This window comes from Cucumis sativus, chromosome 2, assembly GCF_000004075.3.
Source record: "Cucumis sativus cultivar 9930 chromosome 2, Cucumber_9930_V3, whole genome shotgun sequence".
In the NCBI taxonomy this organism is placed as follows: Eukaryota; Viridiplantae; Streptophyta; class Magnoliopsida; order Cucurbitales; family Cucurbitaceae; genus Cucumis; species Cucumis sativus.
Window position 1 is genome coordinate 4,895,981 of NC_026656.2, and position 17,921 is coordinate 4,913,901.

At 31.9% G+C, this 17,921-nt stretch overlaps 3 protein-coding genes and 1 non-coding gene across 6 annotated transcripts; 2 read left to right on the forward strand and 2 right to left on the reverse strand.

Annotated features, from left to right (window-relative positions):
• Window positions 1–501: 501 nt before the first annotated feature.
• On the forward strand, window positions 502–2,475 carry LOC101221328. Its single transcript, XM_004148277.3, has 3 exons — window positions 502–760; window positions 868–1,041; window positions 2,021–2,475. Exons 1-3 carry the CDS (start codon window positions 609–611, stop codon window positions 2,265–2,267), a joined length of 573 nt encoding a protein of 190 aa, XP_004148325.2. The 5' UTR covers window positions 502–608; the 3' UTR covers window positions 2,268–2,475.
• Window positions 2,476–2,811: 336 nt separating this feature from the next.
• Window positions 2,812–2,883, forward strand: TRNAE-UUC. Its single transcript has one exon. It is a non-coding gene; the product is annotated as a tRNA-Glu (tRNA).
• Window positions 2,884–2,959: 76 nt separating this feature from the next.
• On the reverse strand, window positions 2,960–5,089 carry LOC101221087 (nifU-like protein 3, chloroplastic). 2 transcript variants are annotated; one of them, XM_031881213.1, is made up of 4 exons: window positions 4,790–5,089; window positions 4,634–4,712; window positions 3,541–3,839; window positions 2,960–3,316 (listed from the first exon to the last, which is right to left on the reverse strand). In XM_031881213.1, the coding sequence occupies exons 1-4, from the start codon at window positions 4,901–4,903 to the stop codon at window positions 3,110–3,112; spliced, it is 699 nt and encodes a 232-aa protein (XP_031737073.1). In that variant the 5' UTR covers window positions 4,904–5,089; the 3' UTR covers window positions 2,960–3,109. The 2 variants fall into 2 exon arrangements, with proteins under 2 accessions (XP_031737073.1, XP_004148324.1); XM_004148276.3 differs by having other exon boundaries at window positions 2,960–3,301; window positions 4,790–5,085.
• Window positions 5,090–7,146: 2,057 nt separating this feature from the next.
• Window positions 7,147–14,746, reverse strand: LOC101220852 (putative glucose-6-phosphate 1-epimerase). 2 transcript variants are annotated; one of them, XM_011650634.2, is made up of 9 exons: window positions 14,391–14,746; window positions 13,627–13,701; window positions 12,305–12,361; window positions 12,058–12,218; window positions 11,786–11,926; window positions 9,849–9,951; window positions 9,664–9,763; window positions 8,257–8,507; window positions 7,147–7,410 (listed from the first exon to the last, which is right to left on the reverse strand). In XM_011650634.2, the coding sequence occupies exons 1-8, from the start codon at window positions 14,508–14,510 to the stop codon at window positions 8,293–8,295; spliced, it is 972 nt and encodes a 323-aa protein (XP_011648936.1). In that variant the 5' UTR covers window positions 14,511–14,746; the 3' UTR covers window positions 7,147–7,410; window positions 8,257–8,292. The 2 variants fall into 2 exon arrangements, with proteins under 2 accessions (XP_011648936.1, XP_004148323.1); XM_004148275.3 differs by having other exon boundaries at window positions 7,147–7,501.
• Window positions 14,747–17,921: the final 3,175 nt, after the last annotated feature.

Genomic DNA, 17,921 nt, shown 5'->3' on the forward strand with positions numbered 1-17,921 from the left:
TTTGGGCCTCAAAAACAAACTCCTTTCCTCCAAAAACTAGCCCAACCTAAAGTTGAGTTCTCCTTCACATACATTGTTTAGAAGTTAGAAAGCCCAACATTGAATTAGAAAGAATTTAACAAATATTAGATTTTATTAACTTCTTGAACATTATAGTGAGGGTTGTTCTTGAAGACTAAAGTCTATTGCATATAACAAATAGTATTATAAGATTTGAATTACTTCAAAGCATTCAGGCATTCTTTTTTTCAAGAAAAATGCACGCATTACCAGAAAAAATCAAAGGATGAAAGGTTAGAAACTAAACCACACCATATGAATGGATTTGAAAGCAAATCTTCATACATATATTCACTAAAAGGAGAAAGATGGAGATAAGAATTGAAAGTAATTGAAGAAAGTCTCAATTTAAACATATTTTAAATATGAATGGTATAGAAGAAATATTATAAAATCATAATGAGCAATTGAAATCCTTCCACGTGTAAATCTCACAGTCATGAAATTTTAGAACCAACAAAATCTTCTTCTTCATTCTCCTTCTTCCTCCATTCTCTATATCTCCAAAACCAAAACCCACCCCCAAAAGAAAATCTCTATCCCTCACCATGTCATTACCTTCCTCCCAACTCACCTTTCTCTCCACCGCCTTCTCCTTCTCCTCCTTCTCCCCCCCTCCACGGACCCACAACCTTCGTCTCCTCCATTCCTCCAATCCCCTCATCTCTTGCAAGCTCCCCCCCCCTTCCCATGATCCAAAGTAAGTTCGGTCCTTGCCTCATTTCTTTTATTTCACTTTTCACTCACTTTAGGTTTCTCATTCATTCATTGATTGGTAGATTGTGATTGTGGTGGATTATTGAACAGGGGAAATGAGAATCGGGTCGCGAACCTTGCGATTGTTACTTTAATGGCTGGGGTTCTGACATTGGGATCGGTTCATGATGCTTCCGCCGCCAAGACTGGCGGTCGAGTCGGCGGCCAGGCCTTCCGTTCGGCGGCTCCTCGGCCCTCTTCCCCGAGAATCAACAATAATTCTAGGTAAACAAAGACTTGGTAATTAATATTTTGGCTTTGAATTGTGTTATAGTTGAAGGAACTGACTCCAACTACATACTTTTAAGCTCCTCCATTTAACTTCAGTCTCTATAGTTTCAATATATCTTATATACTTTATCCTAATTTTTAGTGAAACTGGTTAAGTAATATTACTCATTTTTAGACAATGGGATATGATATGCTAACGGGTAAAGAGAAATTAATAGCAAATTAATCCTAAAACACTAAATTTAAAATATATGAAATAAAATTGAACGGATCTCAATTGCATTAACCAAAATAGTATTGGTAAATATTTTCAAACGTCTATTTGAAACAATTACTTTACTAAGAAAAACCTAATAATATTCTTTTTTTTTTTCTTTTTAGATTGGGTTAAATTAATATGTTAGACTTTGTTTTCTTTTATTGATTTGAATTTAGTTTCTTCCACTGATGGACGTAAGGATTTGGACATAAAAGAGCATGAGACAATTTTTATTGAACTAAGTCTATGAAAGTAACTTTCAACCTAGAAACCAAATTGTTATGAATCGAGCCTAAGTTATCTCCGAGCATTTCAAACCCTTGCCAACAATTAACTATTTTCAAATGCAAAAGGACTAGTTTCTTATATAGGTAGGTTGATTGATGTATATGATTTTTATTGAAATGTCTTGAATATGTTATATACCAACTTATAGTCAACAAGTCGAGTCCACGGATAACATGTTGTGGTGGAGGTTGAAGGATGACTCCCTCAAAACCTATTTTGAATATGTATTTACCATATTTATATTATTTACATCTTTTTTTTTCTATGGTTTAAAGAACTGCACTGTTTAAAGTCTATTGCCCTCCCTCTGTCTGTAACGTAATTACTGGCATTATTGTTAGTAAACCAAGTAAATGTCTGCTTGTTTCTCTATTGCTATACATTCTTTGTATTTCTTTATTTATTGATTACTCAACAATTTTACAGGACAAATATATACATAAATCCAAGAGTAGCACCACCATTAGGTGGGTATGGGTATGGATATGGTGTACCATACTATGGTGGTGGATGGGGATGGTCACCATTTTCATTCTTTGCACCTTCCCCAGCAGTTGCTGTTGGCATTGGAGGAGGTCTTGATGTTCTTTTCTTCTTCATATTGCTTGGTACTGTTGCAGCTTTTGTGAGAAGAATCTTTGGAAGAAGGGAAGAAGACGATGATGATTATTAATAACACTCAAAGTCCTTGGATGGAATGTTGGGTTCACACTTTTAAACTTAGCTTCTTAGTGGGAGAGTTTTTCTTCGTCCTATTTGTATTAGAGGAGATGCTATGTAATTAAAAAGCTTAATGTATAAAATGTATAGCCATTTATCAAAAGTACACTCACTAAAAAAATATTCTAAATATTCAAATACCTTCACTTTATTTTTTGTTACCTTTAAATAATTGCTTGTAAAAGTATATTTGAAAATGAAATAAGTTCTTCTTCAATTATTTTATACAATCGTAGATAAAAAAATCTTTGTAATGAGTTTTCCATATAATTTTGATTCCTATGTTTGATAACGTTATCAATTTTACTTTGAAAATTTGTGTTTTGTGTCAATTGGTTCCTAGAGCTCCAAGTTTTTTAGTTTTCACTCCTTTCTATCTCATTTTTTTATCAAACAATTAAATAAAAGTTATCATCAAATTTAGAAAATCGCTTTTGAAGGAAAGTTATGAATCAAATGATAAAAATTGATTGTTTTGCAACAATCAAACAAGAACATCCGTTGTCGTCCAGCGGTTAGGATATCTGGCTTTCACCCAGGAGACCCGGGTTCGATTCCCGGCAACGGAAGAACTTTTTTGTTTTGTTTTTTTTTTTAACACTCTTTCTCTCTCACTGAATGTGATGTAGAAAGTAATGAAACAGAGAATCCCAACAAAACAGAACTCTTCATATATATTAACATTTACTTACCATAACAACAATCTCATTAAAATTGTAAAAAAGATTATGAAGTAAAAGAAAGTGGAGAAGAAGTTACAAGTTTAAACTCAGCATCTACGAATCAAAGCTGATTCTACTCTATAAGCTGTACTGCTGCAATGGCTGGTATTTTCTCTCTCAACTTCTGTGTGAGAGCAACTCGAACTGTCATAACCCCTGCTGCAGGTCCGCTCAGCCGCACCTTAACCACATAATCTTTTATCTCAATAACTTCCAAGATTCCACCTCCTGTTCCTGCTAAGTATGGTCTAATTTCTGAAAGTACCTGATATGTTTCATTCTTTATGACATCAAAAATATGTTGAGAGGTTAAAAATGTAAACGCAACATACAAATTTGGTCCAAGTATCTCCTTGGTCCCTACAGTTTCAAAATGGGCGCTTTTGTTCCTTGAAGTTTGAAAATTGTTTCTTGCAAAAGCAATTCTATGATCATCTATGCAAGTGTTTTAAAATGTAAAAAATTACTTTCTACATAGCAGAACATTGAAAATGAGAAACAAACCTTTTCAACATTTTCCTCGTTGAGTTCAAGTCCTGTTTCAGTGTCCATGATCTGCTCAACTTCCAAAATTTCAGGAATTTTGTCTCTAAGTCTTGTCTCAATTCCCATTTTGAGCGTCATTGTTGAGCTTGGACAAGAACCACATGCTCCTTGAAGCTTCAATATCACAACAAGCCCATCTATCTCATGCAAAGCAACATTCCCTCCATCAGCCATCAACCCTGGCCTTACTTCATCCAAAACTTTCTCCACATTTTCCTCAGTCAATGGAAGAACACAACTGGGTGATACCACATTCCCTTAGCAACAGGAAAACCCGTCAAGTAAAAACTAATCTCATTACACACATTGCAATGTAGTGAATTAAAGAGTTCGTTAGATAGTTTTAGTATCAACTAGTCATGTTTGTTGATAGTTTCGTACTCACAACTTTGATAGGAAAATTGTCAGAAATAATCTCAAAGTGTTTTTGTGCTTCCGGATCAGTACTCCTTTTAGCAATTTGTTATAATACTTTTTCTCGGTCCTTCCTGGTCGATTCAAACTAAAAAAAAAAAAAAATTGGGTTTCTCGGTGGAATCTCGGCCAAAACAAAGATCAGATTGTATGTGATCTTTTTCAAATCTTACATAATCTCAGCCAGATGAGTTTTGATGGGCAAGAGGTTTTACTTTCTGCCATTAATATCGATGAATTGGGGCAATATCTTAAAAGAAAATCAATACAGGAAAAGATTACATACATTCTCAGTCTTTGTCCTGGTCGAGACTCTATCAAGAAAGCCTTAAAAAATCGCGAAGTTGATAGCGGATACAATAAGCCCAAGAAAGAAAGACTATTATAAGGAATTGCCAAAAAGATGGAAATAAGAAAACATTTTAGAGATTTTCAACAATTTCCCATGGATAAGCTCAATTAGAATGGAACAAACCCAATGGGTTAAGATAAAACAAGAATTTACAAGGGAACATAAGTTGCTTCTAACATTTGTTTGCCACATGATCTTTTTAACTCAACTTTTGCATTAGAATCAATCATCTAAAAACTCCAAGAATAAGCCAGATTTCGTAGGAGCAAAATCAAGAAATGCTACCTAAATGACGTATCCGAGTACAACTTGAATTGAAGCGAAGAAAGTGCCGGCTACAAAACTGACCTCTAAAGAACGAACTCTGATTCAAATAATGCCAACCCATCAGTTGAATACTAAAAAATTGGTGAAAATTACAAACAGAACCATGAAACCAACCTTGAAGAAAGATAAATAGGAAGGTGAAGCTGGGTGAGAGGGTGAACGATAGAGAGTTGCAGCTATTGGAGTTGATTTGAAAGGTTGAGCTCGAGTTGAGAAAGTGGCCACCATTGAAATGGAAGTGGAAGGAAAAGAGTTGAGTTAGGCCATGGGGATTTATGTTATGGTTTGCTGAAGGGAAACGCAGCGATTGAGTGATGAAGATGAAGAATGAAGATCATCAATGGTGTATGCCAAAGATTATGTGGATGGAAATTGGGAAGGAGAAACGGAAGAATGTGGATAAAATTAATCATTTTCATTTTTTTTCCCTCTCTCTTCTTGCATTTTTTTTTTTCTTTTTTCTTTTTTGTTTTTTTAAAAACTTTTTTTTTTTTTGTTATTCCCTAATCTCGAACCCTATACTTTTAGTCTTCAAAATTTGAAAAATAGTTCGTTAAAATTACGACTAGTTTATTGATAGAAAATAACACAACAATAACAAGAAGGTCAATCACTTGACCATTGTTAATTTTTGTTAGTAGTGAATTTTAACTCAATGTCATTTTAAACTATTTTTCAAATCTTAAAGATTAAAGTGTGTGGTGTTTTGTAATTTTGATGGTAGAGTAGATACTAAGTTCAAACTTTAATTATTAAAATTGTATTTTGTCCATTTTTTTTACATATAATTAGAATATTGAATTTCAAATGGAATGTCAATAGCCTTTCATTTTGTAGGAAAATAATGCATATAGATTATAGAATGATGCTTCCATCCAGTGGCTTTGCAATGGGCAAATGCAATAGTAAAAAATGCATAGAGTGGGAGATTCAAACTTTTGATTTTGATTACATAGTTGAGAATATATATTTTAAACTAAGTTATATCTTTTTATTAAGAGACAAGTGGAATCATAATGGAATTAGATATAAAAGAAGTTACTAATAATAAAACCTTAAAACTATTCTTGCAAGTAGAACCAACAAATAAGTAAATAATAATAATGTCATATGATGTCTAATTTGAATCTAAAAATGCATGACTTTTGTTTAAAGAAATCAAAGAAGGAATAAAAAAACAGGCATGCATTCTCCCATCCAGACAATTATATTGAGCTATGTATCACATCATAAAATCAAATTAGATCAACCCAACTTAATTCATGCGGTTTGAGTTAGATTATTTACTCATTTGGGTTGGATTGAATTCAAATAAATACGAATTTTATGAGGAGTTGAATTAGTTGGTAGATCTACCCAAATGACTAAACAAAACTAACCCAAACTTTTTATTAATTTTAAACTTAATATTTTTTCACTCATTGTACAAATATATATTATGCCTATATTCATTTTAATTTCATTAAGTTTGATAGATTTTTAATTCTTCATTTTTCAAATTATTAAAATGATTTTTTTGCACTTTACAAAGAAGATATGTCGTATTAAAAAAATTTAACTCAATTTGAATTGATAATCTTATTTCAATATACGAAAATAATTACATCATAGCATTTTACTTCTTTACTTAAAGTAACTAAACTCAAATGTTTCATGGTTAAATTAGATTCATTAAAAGTCATTCGAGTAAATGAAGTTTACAACTCAAACAATTGCGGAAGATCTAAAAGATCTTTCAATCAACCCACAAATACCCCTAATAGGTGAGTTATAATTAACATGCACTCATTCCCTGTTATATTCAAAAATATCAAACTAACAAAATGTAAAATATATAAACTAAACAAATCAACTACATTTGATAAACAATTGAGAAGGAGAACCAATCAAACCATAACCACAACCACAACCACCCAAATCTATCTCATTGCTTATAATATGTTCCTAGAAAGTCTTTTTAATCTATCAGATTTTGTTGTTGGACAAACTTTAGTTAGAATCTCACTGTCAACTTCTCAAGCCAATGTAAATAACAATTGTAAACAGTATTAAACTTAACACTCTAATAACTACAACTTTCTATTTCTTTTATACTTTTTGCATTCACAGACAAAAAACCTTGATAAATCACTTTCTTCTTCTATTTTTTTCTCAACTATATATATATAAAAAAAAAAAAAAACGTACAAACGCTACATGTCAAACACAAACTTACTTACTCCAACCTATTAACCCAACCCCAGACTGGTTAACTTCACTCAGTAGACTTGGGTCAAATATCCAAAATGAAACTAAACCCTAAACTATTAGAACTATGGTGAAACTTTTAATACAGAGACCAAATTGAAACTGTATGACCAAGTAATTTAACCTTTAAAATGATTCAGATTCTCCCTAGGAAAGAAAACATTGCATAACAATTTACATCTACAATAATCTAAAACAGATATACCTCAATAGATACGATATGGTGACTCTAAAGTGGCCAAGTTCAACACTGAATAGAATATTTGCTGATAAAACTAGTGACATAGAAATTTTCACTGAATAGAATGAACAATCGAAGAAAGTGTTCACCAGATAAACTGACTTTATGACAATTGTCAGTAACCATCTATAAGAAAATATACTGATTTGTGTTCAACCACAATGCTAGTTTTCTTTCAACTTATGAAGCCATAGCCATCCAAAAAAAAGCCACATACTGTTGTTCAGTTTACTCTCTTGTCCAAAACCTATCTCCCAATCCAAAATATGGAAAATAAATAAGAATAAGAGAGGGCAAATTGTCTTGCCAAGATCCACTAGTTATTTAAAACAATTTACCTGCATGTCAAAAGAAAAAAAGATCGTTATCATTTAAGTATTCAAAATAGTAAGGAGTCAGGATAGATCTTCAGTGCATAAATAGAATATCAACAGGTCATTGCAAATGAGTTTTCTACTGTAAGACACAGAGAGGATTTGAACAAATATATTAAAGTGAAAAAACTGACGGAAGCTTGGGTGAGAGGTACTTCTATCCACTCCAAAATTTCCAGTGTGGTTAGATAATCATAAGTGGTTTTTTTAAAAAAATTAAATCATGTCATTTAAAAAAAAAATAATCACAAGTGATCCAAAATTTCAGGCATTTTCTTTGTACTATTTCTATTTTTGTTCTCTATTTTAGGGGTTTTTTTCTCTGTTATTTTGAGCTTCGTCTCTTAGAAATTTTTAGAAAAATTGTAACTAAAAGTAGTCAGCTTTTTTATCTCTGATTAAACAAGTAAAGCACTGTCCATAAGGTGTTTAAATCGACTGGATATCAAAGTTAAACAAAAAATCACATTGTGTTACACAGTGGTAACTGGAAATATTTCTTAGATCTTTAAGCCCCATCCTTTATAATGTTAACAAATAATCAACTTTTTGCCCTAAATGTTTGAGGTGAAAATACCCATTTTTCTAATGTTCTGTTCTGTTTAGTTTCATCTTTCTTTTTTCTTGTTGCTGGAGCAAGACTCGCTGAAAATATTCACAGCCATGATAAAGCAAAGAAAGTAAAATACATATTGCAAAGAAGACACTCAGAACAATACCTGATACATGTGAAGTAAAACAGAATGATGAATTTTTCAGATGCCATGGAGGACTTTCTGAGGATCAAGTTGCCCACTACAGTAACTTGAAGGAACAGCAGAAAGTTCCAATCTTCCTCTCCATTCCTCACCTGGTTTCAGCGTAATAGGCTTTTCAATAGCTGCAGCCTCCACACACAGCATATACTTGTACTCTTCATCTCCAAAATCACTTATTGCCTTTGCTCTCTTATCCCAAGGATTCCATACCACTGCATCAATAAAATAACAATATAATAAGATTCAAACATGGAATATCCCATCTGTCTCTAAAAAAAATGTAATATTCTACTACTACTAGAGAAACCCATATTGAGGGACGCAAAATCAGAACAGAAGCCATTAATTCACGTTGATTTTCAGTTAAAGGAACCCCCAAGCAAATATAAATAGCTAAAATCCTTCATAAGTATTTATCCTCAAACTTTGTCGTAAGCTGAAGTCCACATCTATCTCCAAGTTGGACTCATTTGTAAGGAGAATCTACTTAACCCCTCCTCCTCAATGAATAGAACCCGTTGATAAGCTATACTCAAGCAGGACCCGGCCCCATCAGAGGGCTCCTCGGTATTTTACTTGTACTGATTAATTAGTTTAATAAAATTAAGCCCCTCGAGTACAAGATATTCAGTCAGGAAGATTTAGGTTGGACACCCATTAGTACTGCAAGTTCTTGGGTGGGGAAACCCTTTGAAGAAATTGAAATTCCACCTTCCATGTAACTAGCATTTCTAAGTCTCCAGCTTTGGGGAAAATTCAAATATTGGGACATCGATATCTGATCTTAAAGATTTTTTATTTTTTACGTTATTATTTTCAAAAATAGCAGAGCTCAAAGGTGAAAGGCACTTTTAACCTTGTTACTGGGGCTTATGAGTGTGGAAAGTGATTGCTAAAAGGATAAAAATCATATTACACCTTTCACCAGCTCTGCACTTAAATGAGCTTCTGTATGCTAAAAGGATCAAAATCATATTACACCTGCTTCACCAGCTCTCACTTAAATGAGATTTTGTGTGCATGCAGTAGTAGAGATGTCCACAGGACGAGGCCAGGACGGAGATGGCTGCATAAAACTAATCTCCTAGGATCTTTTCTTGAAGTGAATGATAATAAAATTTTACCAATGCACATCTGCTTGAAGAGAGAGTTATGAATTGAAGGGTTTTTAGGATTTTATCTGAAGTGAATCTCTTTCTGGGATATCTATCCTCCCAAATTAAAAACAAAGATTGAGATCCAGAACCCTTTTGGGAAAATCTTGAAAGGGGAACAAAAAACTAAAGAAACTAGATTCAAGGGGAATCGTTTGTCAAAATTACACAGGAAAACAAAAAGAAAAACAAGACAGGCTTGAGAATTTCTTACCCGCATCTGGAAGTCCTTCTTTTCTAACCACAAAAGTCCTCTTCTTCTCATGATCCAGAATTGCTATTTTAGATGGAGTGCTAAGATATATCTTGTCCACCTGTTCGACCCAAACACAAAGGAGATTGTCTTGAATACAATGTAGTGACTAACAGAACATAAAGAAATAGAGTACTTGAACTCACTTCTGATTCAAAAGTTAAAGCGTCCCCCTGTTCAGTAAAACGTGCTCTACTCTGCAAGTTGTCAAGATAGTCCAAGGTCTCCAGACCTTCCACCCGAACTTCACTGGCCATAGGCAAGCATCTCTTTTAGATACAAAATAAAAGAACTTTAAATTACTTTTAACAAATTTTCAAGTTGTGTTCGGCCAAAAATTTAAAATAAAACTCCAAAATAGATCGGATAAAGAAACAGAGGGGGAGAAATCCTTCTTTCTGTAAAATATTAGTAACTTGGTCAGAATTTTATTTATTTGAAAAAAAAAATTAATTCTCCAAAGTCCAAATTAGCAAAATTTTACATGGAAACCTCAACTGGAATATATTAACATCAATATCAATGCTAGTATTTTATGATGAGGAGGAGGAGGGTGACTGATGAATTGGATTCACTTTTATCAACAGAAGCTACCTATGTTTCTTTTGTCTACCGTAGGTAGCTTCTGTTGTTATTTTGGTTGTTACTTTGGTCTTTTCACAACTTTAGTATTTTTCTTGTTCTTTGTGTTTTGGATATGATGAGGGTACTATGGGGTGTCAACCTAGTTGAGATGTTCGGGTGCACCTACCGATTCTCTCTCTCTCTCCCCCTTTTCTTGGCTTCCCTATTATTCTCATTATATAGCTCTCTTGTACTTTGAGTTTATTAGTAATAAAGAAGCTTGTTTCCTTTTCAAAAAATAAAAGTTTTGACCTTTGTGAAAGCTTTTACCCTTAAAGCACTAACATGTGCAAAATGGTTAAATGTTGTACACCAACACGTGCCTGACATGCTATTTTGCATGTCCATTATTTTTTTTATTTTGGATATGTGAGGACACTCATAGGATAAGCTGTCGGAAACTTAGTTACCATGAACATGTGTGATGGTATTTTGAGTTGCTTGCCTTTACTTGGGAAGAAGAAATTTGAGGAAGAAAAGTTGAAGAAAACAAAAAAATAAGGAAGTAGGAGAAGAGAAGGTGGAAAAAGGAAAGGTGGGAGAAGTTTGCCTTCCAAAGCAAGGAATAAAGATAAAACTTAGGGGGAAGCAAGGTTGCACAAAAGATCAAAAACTGAATTAAAAGAAAACCTTCAGAAGAACAAGGGTCCAAAAAGCAAAAATCCCTCTTCCTAGGACTAACTAAAAAAAATCCCTAACCTTGAGATTTACTGCATCAAACATTTCCGTAAGAGAGAAAGGATGTGCAAAAACAAGAGACAGCAAGGAAAGACACTACAACCATGGAAAGCAAGATAGACACCACCAAATTTAACCTCATCAAGGATGAACGATACAATTTAGAAAAATGGATACACAGGCTTGTCACAGACAGTGATCCTACCTGACTAAAGTTCTCGTTCCCAATGTTGGATTTCACAACCTACCCATCCAAAACATTGATTTATAAAAAGGCTTGTTCAACAGCAAAAGAATCCCCAAAATGGTCTTTATTTTCTTCTCTAACTAGATATCACTTAACTTCTCTCTAACCAAATATAGCTCACAACACAGCAAACCAAGATTTCCCCCATAAAAATCTTTTCACCTGAGAAATGCACACAAAATATGATTTGTGCATGAAAAAAACAAAATGACAATCCATCAACAAGTCTCCCCTGCTTCATTTTCAAAAAAAATCAAACTATAGTAAACCAAGAGTTGCATAATTTTAATGGTAAAAACCACACTGATGGCTGGAGAAGACAATTAAGCTTCAACTTGCTTGAAAAATGAGGTAAGATTAAACATTTTCAAAAGTCTGATGATAGAAACTGCACTTATGACCTCTGCTTGTAAGTCTTATTTCTTATAGCACAACTCCTTTTGACTGTATTTATTAGATAAAAGCTGAGCACCTCATGAACAATTTATAAATATTTGGAAAAAACAGGCAAGTATTAGGTCATGTTGCCAGTACCTTATATCCGACACTGAGAAGTAAGTGTGATAAGCAAATGTGAATGAGAAAGGCTTTCCATCTGCATTGGTATTCCTAACACGTGATGTCAACGATAGCTCTCCAGCAGGTCCTAGAGCCACCCTCAGACGATACTCATAACTACAATTTAGTAAAAGAACGATATTATTGACTGAAGCATGGAAATTTTTTCGTAATCGAAATGGCGCTGCTGCATGAACCCTATATGGAATTATCAGAAAACAAATGTGAGTAAACATGTTTCATTTTACCTATGTGGCCAAACCCTTGTATCCTCTTCAGAAGGCTTTAGGATTAGATCAACAAAAGTCTTGCTGGTGGTATTCGTTTGAAGAGGAGGTGGATTATTATCGATGCTCCAAAATTTGTTTCTAGCAAATCCATGTGCCTCAAGTGGACCAAGATTTGAAAACTGCAATGAATGCATAATTGTCATGCAACAGAATGAAATCAACATAAGATCCATTCCATGCATTTAACTTGCAAAGAAGAACATACTTGAGGAAAACATATTGGAATCCCTCCACGAATTGGTTTTGGAGGCTTGAAGATAGCCTGCACAGCAACAACAAATTTTATTGATCATTTTGATAAAGCAACCTGAAATTACAAGAAACTTAAGGGTCAAAGATAAACTAAGGGCAGCAACAGCAATATGAATGTCAAAGAAAAATCAGGTTTGAAATTAACAGAAATTTCAAACTCACTCTTAGCAGAATTTTATGATTTTAGTAGAATAAATTGTACACCATAAGTAAAAAGATTGAAACATAAGGTTTAACATGATTTTTTTTCTACAAAAGACCAACTTTATTTGAACAAAAAAAAAGAGAGTACAGGGGCATTACAAAAAAAAAAAAGCCCACAAAAAGAGTGCTACCCTACAGAGATGGCCTCCGATCCAACAGAATATGATTTAGTGAAGACTAACAAGGTAATAGAGTAGGCCAATGATAATTATGATCGTAAGAATGTTGAAATGGAGAAAACATATAAATAATTTTTTAATGTTCTTTGAACTCCTCTAAATTTTTTTATAAGAAGAACAATTTCAAGGACAACCCAAATAAGTCACAAACTAATGGTCAAGGTAGAGAGACCACCACCAAGTAACACCTCCAACGTCCAACCAAGGTTAATCAAAAGAATATAGTGATTACCAAAGTTTTAGTCCTTTTGGAGAATTATATTACACCACAAACAGGGGCAGGGGAAAATGGGGACTGAATTCCCCACCCAGGAGGGATGAAACTGTAAGGTACCTAGTTAGGGATTTTGGTGTGTTGTTAGTGAGGGGCATATGGATAATTAGACAGAAAGTATATTAGGGTATCTCGATATAAATAGAAGCAGAGGGTTTGAAGGAAGGTAAGAATTTTGTGGAGTAATCTAAGGCTTGGGTTAGCAGTTAGCGTACTCAAGAGGGGTGGTTCTAAGTGCCTTGATACTCAGTTTATAACAAGATACCCTAACTAAGTCTCTATCTAATTACCCTTGTGCCCCTTACTAATATACTAATATCCCTAACCGGGTACATTACAGAAACACTGCCACCAAGCTAATGAGCTACCTATGAAAGTTCAATTAAAAAAGAATTTACTTTGAAGGGCACTCCAGGAATGTTGGAAAGATAGTTTGTTTTGCTCTTTCTATTGTTCTAACCACGAATTCTTCCATTATGTATCGCATACTCCTTCCGGCAACCAAATATCTTTTATTCCATTTATTGTGATAAATTTAGATGTAAGGGAGCTTATCAAAGAAATGACAATGATTCAGTTGGCTTGAAAAAAAGAACTAAAAAGAAAATTCAATAGCACCTTGCTACTAACAAAAAGCATCTCTTCCCCATGGTCATTCTTCCAAGATGTCACATGGGCCCCATATAAATAGACCTGGAGAGAACAAACATTAATCATTAGCCACAAAGAAACAAAATTATTCTGCGAAAATCTAAACAACACTATGGAAAAATGAAATTCAAGAAGTCAGTAGAATGATAAGCAATGAGTCATTGAGTAATAAACAGTCTAGGATTCAGAATTAACAGGAGTTAATGGTCTTTCAAAGTCACAGGATTGTTTTCCCTTCATCCCCCCCACCCCCCTTCTGAAGGAGGAAATATTGTCAAGCAATATCCAGTTCCTGGAATTCATTACAGTAACTAAAACCTTGGATGCACGTGAAAATAAGAGATCAGAAATGTCATACACGTAAAACGAGAAGCCGATGTAGGATTAAAGTTTACATATATTCCACACAAACACACATAGCTGGAAAATGGCAGAGCCCAAGAACCTCATGACAGGCACAAATATAAAAACAAGAGCAGATCAAAAAATTCCAAACCGAAAGAACATACAAACAATTCAATCCAGGAATCCAAAAAACGAATCAAAGCAAACAAAGAAATTAAGATCCCAACCAACTCCACACCCTCGATTAAAATCGAAAGAAACCGAAGACCCACAGTCCAAAATCAGATCAATTCCACATTTCAACAAAGCCCTCAAAAACAAATTCACAAGATAACGGAAACTGTAAAATTAAATTCAAGGCATGATCTCAAATCCTAAAGCAATACCTCAGCAGAACTACCACGTGGGTCGCGAAGAAGGACTTTATCGAGACCATTGATGCCCTTAACAACATCTACAGAACCAGAAGAAGGTCCGGAGGATGCCGCAACCTTTTCGCCGCTCATTTGGAAGGCCTTTGTTGTTCGAATTTGGATTATTGTTGTTGATTCAGATCGGAAATCAGAGCGTTGTTAATATTAATCCATAGCCTTGGAGCTAGAGAAGTTGTTGGGTTTATATTGTTGTTGTTGGCATTTTGATTAGAAGGAAGTCGATAACAGAACAGTCATCATCAAGTCAGTGCAAATCTCGGAATCTCGTGAAACTCCTTTCTATGGATTGCCTTTTGCTTTTCTTTATTATTTCTTTCTTTCTTTCTTTCTTTCTTTCTTTCTTTTTTGTCTTTACATTCAATTTTGTTAATTTTTCAAAAAAAATACAAATGTTAAATACTAGGATTGAAATATTCCATAAATTGGAAGTTTTTTTTTTAATCTAACGCCACTTCCGGTTGATAATACATATTTAACGTTAATTAAGTTTTAGAAAGTTTTGATGTTAGTAATAATAGAAATGCTCTAAATTTTTACTCAATGTTATCATGACATAAAAAGTAATGGAATTGAAAAACTTAACGTCACTATAATTAAATATGTCACAATTAGGCTTTCTTTTCGCATTATTACAAAAAATTAAAAAAAAATGGACAAAATTAATAATAAAAATTATGACTTAGTTTTTGAGGTAAATATTTTATATTTTCTTTTAATTTATATAGGTTTTGAACCAATTAAAATGATAGAATTGATGTAAATAGTTCTAGCTTTTTATAATATTTAACATATATGTAAAATGAAAATCTCCACCCCAACTTTTAATCTTTGGTTAAATATATCATTTTGGTATTTGTATTTTTTAATTTCATTCTATTTTAGCTTTCTACTTTCATATCTTCATTCATACACTTTTAGTTCTACAAATAAACGATGCCTAATGTTTAATTTTGAGTTTTTTAGGAAAAAAAAGATTGGTTGTCATTCCTTCTATAAATTTAGAGGATATAGTGTCACATTGTGTCTTTTTCATACATGTAAATTATTATTGTTATTTAACAAATTTAAAGTTTAAATTAATCATGATATGGTACACCTACGATTTATAAAATATATATAATCTAAATTTAGATAAATGAACGCGCGTGATCGACTAAAAATAAATATAAGACACAAAGTACTTGTTAAGATTTTAATACAATTTATGTTATTTGTATATACAAACTAATTTCCTAATTTTTATTAGATAGCATTTAATCATAGGTTCGTCAATCTAAACATATCACAACCCTCAAACATAAGTGATAGAGATTGCTTTCATTTGGTCGAAAGTTCAAATCAATATATCCAATTTGTCAACTTTATTCTATTTATGTTATTTGAAGTTTTGTTTGGATTTAGTCGACAATAAAATCTCATCACAATTAAGTGTCAACATTTTTAAATACAATAAAACTAAATAATTCAAAATCATAGATATTTATATGTTAGTTAAGGTAGACTTATTTTGACAAATTATGAATGTAGGTAAGTTAATTAAACGTGTTCCAAACAAAATATTTGATATCTAATTAATTTATTGATCATGTAGTTAAGAAAATATTAAATTGTTATAAAAGTTATACTTTAGGTACTAAGACTACATTATTATCCAAAGGTTTTGATTGATTAAGACCTCAGAAAATAAAATAAAAAAAGTAAAGAAGTATTGAATTGATATATTAAATAAATTTATTCTGTTTTGGTTTTATTTGCCTCGCTGTTACGCTACGCTACTTCAATTGCGTTTTTTTTTTCTTTTTTCTATTTTGTCTCTTTCTAATTTATTCATAGTTCAATTTAATTACTTAAAAACATATATTACCAATAAAAATGTTATGCGTTACAAAAAAAAATATGTATCAAGTTAATTCCACCTTAATTGTACACAATGTAACGAATTTTCAAATATTATTAAGTCATTTTTTAAAAGAAAAAATATTTATAAATTATAGTAAATTTGATTGCATTTAAGAGTTTTTTATTAGAAATAATTTAATTTCTTTATTCATAAGAATTTCTATCATTTTTATTATTGTTTTAAATACTAACTTGTTATTTTATAGTCAAAATATTATTTAATAATTAGAAAATTATTAAAAATGTTTTAGTAAAATTTCATATTATATCGTTCTATTAATGTATATTGTTATTGTTGATTGATATGGATAGAATCTATTAGTGTCTACCATTTATATATATGTATATATATAATTTTGTTACACTTTATAGATATTTTTGTTTATTTTGTTATATTTGAAAACATCTATAATAATAATAATTAATTACTCATAAATCATTAATTTATTTTCAAGAATAAAAATGTAATTTTGTTTCGGGACAAAAAATATTGTTTGACTCAAAATTAACCTAAATAAATACTATATGTATACACACCGATGTTATTAAAGTCACTTGGGTCCATGAATTTAACAATTTAGTGCATGTTTGTTTCGGTATAGTTTAGTATTTAATTTATTGGGTGTATTTATGGTTTATTAAAAAGAAATATACACGTTTATTTTTTCATTTACCTTTTGCTCATCAAAGTTTAATAAAGCATAGGATAACTAATTAAGAAATTACTTTACTAAAAGTCGGTTCAAGTTCCCATCTTAATTATTAATTAATTAATTAACAAATATACACAAAAAAAAAAATTGAGGTTCAATTTGAAAGTTATGTGAAAATTAATTTAGTAGTTTTGGATGAGTTTTTTTTTTTTTTTTTTTATCTATTAATAATTTAATTGAGTTAAATTCGTCCCCAATTTTAATTTTATTTTAATTTGTATATTTGTTAGAGTTATTATTCTATGAAAGGAATTACTTGTTTCTTTCTAATTATGCTCTCCTTCTTTCTTTCTCTTTTATCTTGAGTTGAGTTAAGAGTAAATATCGAAGAATTATGTCATATTGTTTCAAATTGTTATGTTTTTTTTAATGAATATTGTTATTTGAAATAATGTTGGCAACTTGGGTAGATACTAGATAGGATTTCATCAACTCTTTCAAACGTGTTTAGATTAGCTAGCGATGTTTTATTCTATATTTTGTATTATTTATCCTTCTAGAAATATAAATATAATTTGATGTACACATAAAGTCTAATTTATAATTTAAAGTGGATAAACCAATTATATTAAAATTATGTACCAAATAAGGATATATTAGAAGAAAATAAAAAAGTCAAACGTAAATGGGTATATAAAGAATCATCATGTAACTTTTCACAAAAATAAAAAAGAAAAATAAAGATAAAAAGCCTCATCTCATATGCCACTGAGATGCTTTATTAAACTCTAAAACAATTAATAACTAAAATATCAAACATATATGATATCTTGACCAATAGTACAATATTTTAACCGACTAAGCACTCATCAACTTGGCACACCCTATCATACACTATACTGTGTATATATATGTGTATGTTTTAGTGTCT